General features: G+C 38.7%; 1 protein-coding gene across 6 annotated transcripts in view; it reads left to right on the forward strand.

The window, feature by feature from the left end:
* Positions 1-12,496, forward strand: part of gsg1l2a (gsg1-like 2a) — a 172,953-nt gene that overhangs the window by 124,968 nt on the left and 35,489 nt on the right. For all 6 annotated transcript variants that reach the window (XM_087245164.1, XM_087245162.1, XM_087245163.1 and 3 more), the window contains one exon: positions 1,186-1,297. In XM_087245164.1, coding sequence (XP_087101290.1) covers positions 1,186-1,297 — 112 coding nt within the window. The remainder of the gene's footprint in view (positions 1-1,185; positions 1,298-12,496) is intronic.

A 12,496-nucleotide genomic window follows, 5' to 3' on the forward strand; every position in this document is an offset into this window, starting at 1 on the left:
TTATGGCTGTTTGTAATATACAAACTATGCACTTATTTGATCACATGTAATGGTATTGTGATGTGCGTTTGTGCAATCTTTTAACTCTTAATGTAAGTCAAAGTGAAATAAAACTGAAATCTGAACGTTGAAGCTGACACAGCTAAAAACAAAGCTGACAACTTCTCTAACCTATGCTGAAATGACCCTTTGAACTTATCTATGAACTAATATGCCCTAAAACTGTCAAAATTTAGATTTGTCAAATACAACTGTAAGCTTTTGCTGTATTTGCCAATTTATTAAACCTATTGTGTAGCGTACAGGCTGTAGATAAAAATTACGTATTGATTTTTTAAAGGGGTCTGAGTCTCCTCTGCGTGAGTTTATGAATACTGGTGCCACGAAGTCTGTGTCTCTGGTGACACCTCACTTATGTAGAGGTAAGCCAGAGATGGGTTACTAGAACTTCAAAGACATTACTGTCTCCCTCCTTCCACACACACACACACCCACACATACACACACACCAGGCTCTCGACACTAAAAAGGAACTCAGAATTCTTGGATCAGCCCAAAAACAAATATTGTTTTTGTAAATTTTGCATTTCATCTCTGACTTGTCTTACATGTATAATCCATCATATAACCTGTCCGCCTTGTACCTTTAGGCTTTTTTAAAGCATCAATAATGTAAGGATGTGGGAATTATGTTGATGTACTTTTAAACCCCCCCACGCCCCCCCCCCCATGTTTTGTAACGATGGGTTTCTGCTGACATTTTTGGATAGCGCATCATGATAATGATAATTACTCATGATAATAAAAATTAATTTATTCAGAATTTTAATGATCAATAATAATTCATTATTGTTGATAATTAATATTCATAATCTTATAGTCCGCTCGGTCGAGCAGGCGGAATCATATATATTTACATATTTGTTTAACCAAATTGACAGAAGGTTAAGCCGGAATATTAATGATTAATAATAACCCATTATTATTGATTATTAATATTCATGAACTGAGTTAATTTTTCTACAATTGTAATATTCTAGTAAGTTTGACAGTTATTGCAATATAATGAACGGTACAAGAATGTAATAATACTACATACAAGTTGTTTTTTTAAACTTTCAATCATTATACTGAAACTCATACTCAGAATAATTATTAGCGCTCTGTAATTCTTCTGCACTCCAGGTCTTTTTGGGATGGTTGCACATATGATGTTCACCACAGCTTTCCAGCTGGCAGTCCAGCTTGGTCCAGAAGACTGGAGACCAAAGACATGGGACTACAGCTGGTCTTATCTGTGAGTATAACATACATTTATTAATAATAAAACAGTATAGGGCGAGGCAGTGGCGCAGCCTCACAGCAAGAAGGTCGCTGGTTCGAACCACGGCTCAGTTGGCGTTTCTGTGTAGAGTTTGCATGTTCTCCCTGCCTTTGCGTGGGTTTCCTCCAGGTGCTCCGGTTTCCCCCACAGTCCAAAGACATGCGGTACAGGTGAATTGGGTAGGCTAAATTGTCTGTAGTGTAGGAGTGTGTGAATGTGTTTCCCAGAGATGGGTTGTGGCTGGAAGGGCATCCGCTGCGTAAAAAACTTGCTGAATAAGTTCCGCTGTGGCGACCCCGAATTAATAAAGGGACTAAGCCGACAAGAAAATGAATGAATGAATGAAAACAGTATAACTGATTATAGACTTAAAAATGTCTTACTGGAAACTAACATGCCCTGTGGTGCGAGATAAAATGCGTTGCTTCTTAAGTCATATTTACTATTTAATTTTTGCATTTTTGTTAACAAAAAAACCTTAACAAGTAAACAAATCAAGCATTTTTTAAATAAAGGTTTTTATTACTAAGCGAAAACAAAATAAAAAGTCTGTGAAAAAGTGTTTGCTCCCTAAAATTAATAACTGGTTGGACCACCAAGCAATCAAACATATTTGTAACCTATTTCTGGGGAAGGTAGGACCCCAGTAGGGGTAGGCGGTATCGATAAACTGTTTGTAAATTTTCAATATAGGCAATTCATCAAAAGGATCAAATAGAAGTAGTGATCCTTTCTTTTCTTTTTTCTTAATGAATGGTCACAGATTTTTAATATATCTTAATAATTGTATTAATGAGAGTGCCACAAATTATATATAAATATTTATTTAAACAGGAACAGGAATGGGAATCTTAATATTATTTTGCTGTATCTCCGCTAATGGGTCAGTGTTTGCTCACAGCCTTACACTTTCAAAGCACAGTACACAGAACACTGTCATGTGAAGACACTGACAATGAAGTTGAGAATTCAAATGCAGGTTTATTATGAGAATGGCCAGGCAGGCAACGGTCAACAGGGTCAAACAGATACATATAGGTAATCTAGATTCATGGTCAAATAACAGGCAAATGGTTTGTACAGACAGTATGCAACATAATGAATAGAACAAAAGCGAGTCAAGGCAAAGGAAATGCATTATAATGTCACAAAAACAGTAAAGAAGACTGATGCGTATGTGTGTGTGCTGTAATCAATCCTTGACAAATCCTCTGGCTGTGTGTATGTAATTAATTGTTATCTGGAACATGCGAGGCGCATGACGGTTCGATAGTGTGTGTAGTTGTCTTGAGATCCGCAGTTGCTGGATTGCTGGTGCTTGTGACAGAGCGCCCCTCTAGGAGCGAAGGAGATTCTGGCAGCTCTGAGAGTGAAGGAGAATCTGGCAGAACTGGTGGTGGTGGTGGCAGCCCTAGCAATAAGAGCTCTGGTGGTTGTAGCAGCTTAAGCAACTCAGGTGGTAATTTGGTTCAACTTCATTTCTGTAGCACTATTACAATGTAGATTGTGTCAAAGCAGCTTCACATAGAAGATTGTAGTAAACTGAAATGTCAGTCCAAGCCAGTGGCGACAGCGGCGAGGAAAAAAAAAAACTTTACCAATTGGCGAAAATGAAGAATTAAAAAACTTAGAGAGAAACCAGGCTCAGCTGGGCATGACCATTTGTCCTATGGTTAAACGTCTTGTGCAGAGCTGCAGTTTAGGTGCCGGAGGCTGGACATCCTTCGTGGAGAAGCTGTATGTGGGAGAGGTCACCAGCTGGTGTATAGGCTGTCCTTTCAAGATCAATGCGAGAACTCGTCTGTCAATGGATCAGTCTCATGCTCTCCACTCCTCCTTGACCACCACAGCAACTGCTCAGGATACGGCCTAGTCCAGGATTATGTAAACCTCTGGAATAATAAAAAAAAAAAGCCCAACAATCTCTTTAATGGAGTGTTTCCAGCTCTGGTTGCCCTAAATCAGGGGTGGCCAATTCTGTTCCTGGAGATCTACCTTCCTGCAGATTTCAGTTGCAACCCTTATCAAACACACCTGTATGTAATTATCAAGTGGATTTCAAGTCCTATTTAATTGGTTCAGGTGGGTTTGATCAGGGTTGGAGCTAAACTGTACAGGAAGGTAGATCTCCAGGAACAGGATTAAGCACCCCTGATCTAAAGTGTCAAAATAATAACATTAAAACTCATAAATATAAAGAAATATGGAGGAAAAATAATTCTTCAATGAAACAGTATACTTGGGTAAAGGTGAATGATATATATATATATATATATATATATATATATATATATATATATATATATATATATATATATATATATATATATATATATATATATATATATGCTTGTGTGTAACTATATATATATATATATATATATATATATATATATATATATATATATATATATATAGAGAGAGAGAGAGAGAGAGAGAGAGAGAGAGAGAGAGAGTTTTAAAGTTTTAAACACAGCTATTGATCCACATTAAATAATTCTGTACTCAGTTTCTTCTATGAAAACATCCAATTGGAAATAGACATAGACTTTCGAGGAGCTGAAAAAATAAATCCTTGTTGTTGAAAAGAATATGATGGGCCTGCCAATTTACAAGACTAGACAGAAAGAAAGTTAGATCTAAGCTCAACTTTGAATAAAAAGGTAAAAGGGGCTCTTGTGAGAAGAATATTTGTCTCATTGAGAGATATGGATGGACCTACTTCCTTTTTTTCCAACCTGGATAATAAGAAAACAAAGAATAATCAAATGCTAGGTTTGAGAAACAATAATGGAGAATATACATCTGAGCCAGAAAAAATTAAATCATTAATTAAATCATTCAGACTATAGAGGTCTGAATGAGATCACTGTGAAGTACCGTTATCCACTACCTTTAGTTCCAGCAGGTTTAGAACAGTTACGGTCAGCACAATATTTCACCAAACTAGATCTACGCAATGCTTACAACCTCATTAGAAAAAGGGGCGGGGATGAGTGGAAAACGGTGTTCTCTAGAGCCAATGGGCACCATGAATATCTCGTCATGTCCTTCGGACTAGCAAACAGTCTTTCCGTGTTTCAAGCCTTTGTCAATGAGATATTCAGATATGTTAAACCGTTGGGTGATCATTTACATTGATGATATTCTAATCTATTCAAATTCGCTGGAGGAACACATCAAACATGTCAGAGCTGTCCTGGAAAGACTAATTAGAAACAAACTCTATGCCAAATTAGAGAAATGTGAGTTTCACAAAACATCTATTTCATTCCTTGGATATGTGGTTGGAAGAGAGGGCGTGGCTATGGATGAAACAAGGTGAATGCAGTACTCCATTGGCCGAAACCTAAGACTGTGAAAGAGTTACAGAGATTCCTGGGATTTGCTAATTTCTGTTGGCGCTTCATTAGAAACTTCAGTACTGTAGCGGCACCTCTTACCACCCTCGTCAAACGAGGCCACGTAAAACTTCAGTGGAATGATGCAGCAGATCACGCGTTCGCAGGCACATGCACACATAGGGCTCAACCTGTACAGTGCACATGCCCTTTTTAGTCTTGGATAGAAAGTGCCCTTCCAAAATGATCAAAAGTGCCCTCACGACGCAACACACCCTCGGTCCCGCCCTTCAGTAGGCGCGCATTAACACAGCTGATCAGAACGCGCGTAACAACACCGCTTTTTAGTATGTGCCCGACAACACCGCTGTTTAGTACGCGCGCGACAACACCCCCCCCCCCCCCCCTCTTTAAAACATTTATCCTGCACATGCCCTTTGGACGGTTTCTGCACGGGCCTGCGTGTTCGCCAGACTCAAGTTACGCTTTTCCACAGCACCCATTCTCTGTCATCCAAATCCTGACTCATCCTTCATTGTAGAAATCGACGCATCCAACACAGGCATTGGGGCAATACTTTCTCAAAGACAAGGAAATCCACCCAAACTTCACCCATTTGCGTTTTTTTTTTTTGCAAACTTAATTCGGTTGAACGCAATTACGATGTGGGGAATCGAGACTTACTGGCAATGAAAGCTGCGATGGAGGAGTGGACACACTGGCTGGAGTGAGCCAAACACAAATTCACCGTCATCACAGACCATAAAAATCTCGAATACATCCGTTCAGCTATAAGACTCAATCCCTGACAAGCTAGATGGGCATTATTTTTTACACGCTTTGACTTTTCCGTTTCATACATCCCAGGTTCCCGAAACATTAAAGCAGATGCATTATCACGTTTATGTGAGGACAGTCAGATAGAGGAAATGGATCAACCCACTCTTAAAGAATCACTCATCCTAGCTCCCATAACATGGGATGTAGAAACTGAAATCGCGCAGGCACTGAGAAATCAACAAATTCCTTTTGATTGCCCTGTAGGGATAACTTTTGTTCCTTCCACCATGAGAGAAAAGTTAATTTAACAGATACATTCTAACTCTAGTTACGGTCATCTAGGCATAATGGGCACCCTTGATCTCATCCAGAATCGCTATTGGTGGTCCACAATGCAAACTGATACCTCAAAATTCAATAATAATTGCACTCTCTGTAACAGCCAGCAGGATTATTAAAACCGCTACCCATTCCACATCGTCCTTGGTCGCACATCGCTATTGACTTCATCACAGATTTCCCTCCCTCTCAAGGTAAAACCACCATTCTGACTGTAATCGACTGATTTTCAAAGTCTTGCAAACTCATACCCATCGCCAAACTACCCACAGCACTGGAGACAGCGGAGTTACTATGCAACTACGTTTTTCGTTTCTACGGAATGCCAGAAGATATTGTTTCAGATCGGGGACCCCAGTTCACGTCCAGGGTATGGGCAGCATTTTTCAAGAGTCTGAATATTAATGTCAGTCTAACCTCCGGTTATCATCCACAGTCCAATGGCCAAACAGAACGTATGAATCAGGAAATAACCTGCTTTCTGCGCACATACTGTCATCAGAATCAGGAGGATTGGAGCAGATTTATTATGTGGGCAGAATACGCTCAAAATTCTTTAAGAAAAGCAGCCACTGTCCCACTTTCCAAGTCTCTCTGTTAAAACTGGCTGCTGGACCAGCGGAGGTGGAGAAGGAGTTGGCAGTTGGTGAACATGCCCAGGCACCCATCATCATTGACAGCGAGGAGGCGTATCAGGTTCACGACATATTGAGCTCTAGGCGCTATATATTCATATTTACAGGCGACATATTTATCTGCCAGCCCTGACCTATGCCTGTCTCTACGATCTACGAGTTTATGCCGCCTGCCTTTCGACTATATATACTGGATTTTTATGTGAGTGTTTACAAAACTCTTTGGCTTGTGTTTCTGACCCTGAATTCAATAAACATACAGCAAATGGATCCCTCCATGCCAGCCTCTTTGTTACACTGCGGAGGAAATAAACTTGAATACTAAAAATTAGTTTTTAAAAGATTTTCCGGTTTTAAACAAAGAAGAAATAAAAATTTTAGACTTTGAACTGACGTTTACCGAATACAGGACTTTCTACAGGACGCACTCCAGGGATAGATAGACGTCCAAATAAATTTTATAAACATTTTAGGACACATATTTATTTGAACTCATTTATTTGAAGTGTTGAAAGATTGTGTGCAGAAAGTTTTGTCTTTATTTGTATATATGCTCCAACTCTTCCAGTTAAAAGATTGGATTTTTTAGAAACTCTAACATTTTAGATAAATGTATTAGTAAGGAAAACTTGTTTCTAGGAGGGGATTTCAACTGTACAGAAAACCATATTGACAGAAATCATATAGAACCGCACATGCTTTCATGTAATAGATTAATTCAGATAACTAAATTAAATAATTTATGTGACATTTAAAGAAACTTAAATGAAAATGTAAAACAATATACAAAGGTACATTTCCATGATAACATGTTGTCACTAGCAAGATTAGACAGATTTTATTGTTTTTAAGCACCATTTTAGCATTTTTTAAAACTGCTTTATAACTCCGTTTATTTATAAAAAAAAAAAATTCTGATCATATTTTGGTCACATGTGTAGCAGTTTTAAATACTTTTAAACTGAAAGTTCATACTGGCATTTTAATATAAATTTATTAAGTGATGCACAGTTTAAAGACTTTAACTTATTTTGGGGAAATCTTTTAATTGAAAAAGAAAGTTTTCAGTTAGTACATACATGGTGGGAATTTGGCAAAGCCCAAATCAAGCAGTTATGTCAACAATACACTTTCAATGTAACAAAGAGATAATAAAAGCAATAAAAGTTTTAGAGATCGAATTTTAAAATTTCATCAGGTAGAAATCAATCACACATCGAAGACTTTTTTAAAAGAAATGTCTTTTATCAGACATACAAAGAGTAAAGAGGCGCAAGAGGCACTGATCCGATTACGGTTTAAAGGTAAAGATCAGATGGATGTGCCATCAAAATTCTTCTATAGTCTAGAGAAAAAGAATGGTCAGAAACATGTTATACAATCTTTGTTTTCTGAGACTGGTTCTCTTTTATCAGATCCTGGTGAAGTTCAAAAACGAGTCAGTGTTTTTTATTGAAAAACTTCATAGTTGTGAACACAAGGGCGATCAGGTTATAGAGAAATGTTTTATGAGGGACTGCCAAAAGTCTCTGAAGATTCAAATGCAGTGCTCAAGAGAGCTATAAATGCATGAAGCTCTCCAAAGTATGGAGATTGGCAAATCTCCTGGGATAAATGGAATACCAGAGGAGTTCTACAAATCTTTTTGGCCAGTTATAGGAAAGGACTTGTTGGAAGTTCTCAGTGACAATTTAGTCGAAAGACTTTGTAGAAGAGCGATCCTTACCCTTCTGTCAAAAAAGGCAATGCGAAAATATAAAAAAACTGGCGACCTGTATCCTTGTTGTGTTCTGATCATAAATTATTATCCAAAGTTTTAGCTATTAGGCTAGGAAGAGTTTTGAAGGAAATAATCCATCCCAGTCAGTCCTACTGTGTACCTGGTTGATCGATTTTTGACAACATCTATTTAATAAGAGATTTATTTTAATTTTCAAAAATATTGGGTGTAGATATGTGTTTGATTTCCTTAGATCAAGAAAAAGGATCGGATCGCGTTGAACATGACTACCTATGGAAAACTTTAGAGGCATTTGGTTTTAATTTAGATTTTATTAGATATCTTTAAGTTTTATACAAAGACATTGAGAGTGTAATAACAATTACCAGTGGCTTATGTGCTCCCTGTCTGAAATACTTTATACATTGGCTATTGAACCTCTTCTAAGTAAATTAAGAAGAGTTTTAAAAGGGTTGAGTTTACAAAGTTGTAAAAACTCGATGTGCTTATCAGCATATGCTGATGATATTGTTGTTGTGCTAAATAAGCAAAATGATGTGAACATGTTATTAAAAACATTGGCTCATTTTGAAACAATCTCCTCAGAAAAAAAAATCAATTGGGATAAGAGTTAAGCAGTGTTATTTGGAAAATGGGAAAAAGGGGACCAATACTCCCAATTTGGCTAAATTGGAAAAAAAGATGACTCATGGACCACGGTTGGACATTTTAAATAGATCTGGGAAAATGGCTAAAGCATTCATTAAGTCTAGGATTGTAACTGTTGAATGTTTAGTCAAAGTAGCTGGCTCTTGCTGACTTTGTAAAAGTCAGATTACTTCGAGTTGTCACTCAAGTACTACAAACGTTACAATCTGTCTTTACAGAAAAAAAAAAAAACATGATAAAAACATGATAAAAATTAACTGTAAAGGAAAATGTACACCTAATGAAAAAGACCCATTTCCAAATCTGCTTATTTCACCAGATTTAGGGGATTTTAAAGGCGTTTTTTGGAGTCTTGTATGTAATAGGGGAAAAAACTGTATAGAGCTTCTGTGAAATCTTTAAACAAAAGAGCATTAAAGAGTTACATGAAAGAGTTGATACACCATGGGGAAATTGTCTTTAAGATGAGTGACGATGTTGAGCCAGAATGGAGACCACTGTACAAGCCATCATTAAATTAAAAAGCTGGAGACTTACAATGATACATTTTACAAGCAATCATTGCTGTCAATGCTTTTATATCTGTTTTAAATCCTGGTGTTAACAGTGAATGTCCTTTTTTGTTTCAAGATGGAAATGGTTTTTCATACTTTTCTATATTGTCTAAGACTCAAAAGGATATTTTTTGGTTTGATAGATATTTTTATATTTTATTTTTATAATATTTTTTGTTTAGATTTTTTTTCTGTCTAAACTTTTATTTTGGGCTTTAAATAAGTCTAAAAATGAAAAGGTTATTATCAGTTGTTAAATGTTATATTGGGAAAAGCTCAAATGGCCATCTATATCAGCAGAAGAAAAAAAAATTGCAAAATGTTGAAAAGTTTATGCTGCTATGATTAAATCAAGATTTCTATTTGATTTTTGCTTTTACAGAACTATGAAGTCATTAAATATTTTTGAAGAAGTATGGTGTCATACAAAATTGTGCTCTTATTGAAAATAAACTGCGTTTTGCACTCTTGTAATGAAAAAAAAAATAGAAGTTTTATTTATTTTTTATTTTAACAAATATTTTTTGATAAATAAAGATGCGCTTGAAACTCTGTTACAGCTATTCTATCCAACAGCGTCCAGAGCTAGCGTGAAAAGCCCACGTGATCACAACACTACTTGGTTGCAAAGTCCATTTAAGATTTAACATGCTCTTCACACTAAGTTATAGTGCATTACGATAGAATTCTATTGTGATGGTAGCACACGCTGACGCTATCAACAACGGCACATTCCGAGCAGAAAGAACGGCGGATGACTCCAATAAGACCAGAGGCGGAGGATTATGCATTTTTATTAACAAAGCTTGGTGCACAAACGCCGCCCTCGATGGGAGACATTTCTCTGCTAACCTGGAATGTGTAATGTTTAAAAGTAAACCGTATTATCTTCCACGGCAGTTTACACCCACCATTGTGACTGCTGCTTATATTCCTTCAGATGCTGATACCAAGCTTGTCATAAACAAACTTCATGCAGCCATCAGCAAACAACAAACTGCTCACCCGGAGGCTGCTTTTATTTCTGCGGGGGTTTTTAACACTCAAACTTAAAGTGCTCCCCAAATTCTATCAAAACATTTTTTGCCACAAAAGGGAAAACTAAACCTTAGACCATGTTTACACAAACATGGCTGAAGCATACACTGTGACCCCCATCAGTCATCACCTTTCTTTGTTCCTTACCTCCAAGTACTCACCCCTCATTAACTGTGTGAAGCCATCAGCGAAGCCATCACACTCCAGGACAGGTTTTAACACACAAACTGAAGTATGTTTGGTTCCCAGGCCACACGTGGCTCTCACACAGACATTGACAGTTACACTTCCTCTGTACTTGAATATATCAACACCACCATAGACAGTGTTACAACCCAGAAACAGATCACTACATACCCGAATCAGAAGCCATGGATGAACAAGGAGGTGCGCTTCCTGCTGAAGGCACATAACACTGCCTTCAGATCAGGGCATGCACAGGCCTACAGCACTTCTAGGGCTAAACGGAAACGGGGCATCAAAAAGGCCAAGCACTGTTACAAGCACTTTTCCAACTCTGATCCTCGGCGCATGTGGCAGGGTATCTAGGCCATCACCAGCTACAAACCCAGTCAGTCCACACCCATAGCCACAGATGTCTCCTTCCTGAACGAGCTAAATGACTTCTATGCCTGCTTTGAAAGAGACAATAAAGAACCCTACACCAGGATCACTTCCTCAACCAACCACTCACCTATCAGACTCACCTCCTCAGAAGTCTACACCGCACTGAGTCAGATCAATGTGCGTAAGACTGCTGGACCTGACGGTATTCCTGGGCGCATCCTTAAAGCATGTGCAGAACAGCTCGCTGGGGTATTTACAGACATTTTCAACCTGTCACTAAACCTAGCAGCTGTGCCACCATGCTTTAAAACCAACTCTATTGTGCCAGTGCCCAAACACTCCAGCCCAACATGCCTGAATGACTACCACCCTGTAGCACTCATACCCATCATCATAAAGTGCTTCGAGTGGTTGGTCCTGGCACATCTAAAAGACTCTGCTATCCACACTGGACCCACATCAGTTTGCCTACCGTGGCAACAGGAGCACAGAAGATGCAGTCTCCATAGCACTGCGCTCTGTACTCACACACCTGGACAATAAAAACACTTATGCACAAATGCTGTTTGTTGACTTCAGCTCAGCATTCAACACTGTCAGACCCTCTAAGTTAATGATCAAACTTAGAGACCTGGATATCGACACATCACTCTGCAACTGGGTTACCGACTTTCTGACTTACAGACCTCAGAATGTTAGATCAGGACACATCTGCTCCACCACCGTCACACTCAACACTGGTGTACCACAGGGCTGTGTACTGAGCCCCTTTCTCTGCTCCCTTTTTACCATCGACTGTAGACCTGTGAACAGATCCAACACCATCATCAAATTTGCAAATGACACCACAGTGATTGGTCTATTCAGCAACAACGATGAGACTGTCTACAAGGAGGAGATACAGCGTCTGGCCACTTGGTGCACTGACAATAATCTGCTCCTTAACACCAACAAGACCAAGGAGCTCATTGTGGACTTCAGGAAGGGACGAACAGGCTCACATTATCCCATCCACAGTAATGGCATGGCCGTTGAGCCTGTCTCATTTTTCAAGATCCTGAGAACCCACATCTCAAAGGACCTTTCCTGAACCACCAACACCTCCAGCCTGGTCAAGAAGGCTCACCAATGCCTCTTCTTTTTAAGGCAACTTAAAAAGAACCAGCTTTCATCAGCCATTTTGGTGAACTTCTATCGCTGCATAATAGAAATCATCCTGACCAACTGCGTCACAGTCTGGAATGGAAGCTGCTCTGTTGCTGAGCATAAGGCACTGCAGCGGGTGGTAAAAACTGCCCAATGTATCACAGGGACCACACTTTCAGCCATTAAGGACATCCAGAGAAAACACTGACTGCGCCGAGCAGTCTGAAGGACACCTTTCATCCCCGCTCACAGACTGTTTTTACTCCCCCGGAACAAAAAACAGCAGACTGAGGAACAGCTTTTTCCCTAGAGCTGTCTCCCTCTTGAACTCTGCCTCTCACTGACTCTTTTGCCCCCATAATATATATATATATATATATATA

This window comes from Danio rerio, chromosome 3 (genome assembly GCF_052040795.2).
Source record: "Danio rerio strain M-AB ecotype USA chromosome 3, GRCz13ab, whole genome shotgun sequence".
NCBI lineage: Eukaryota > Metazoa > Chordata > Actinopteri > Cypriniformes > Danionidae > Danio > Danio rerio.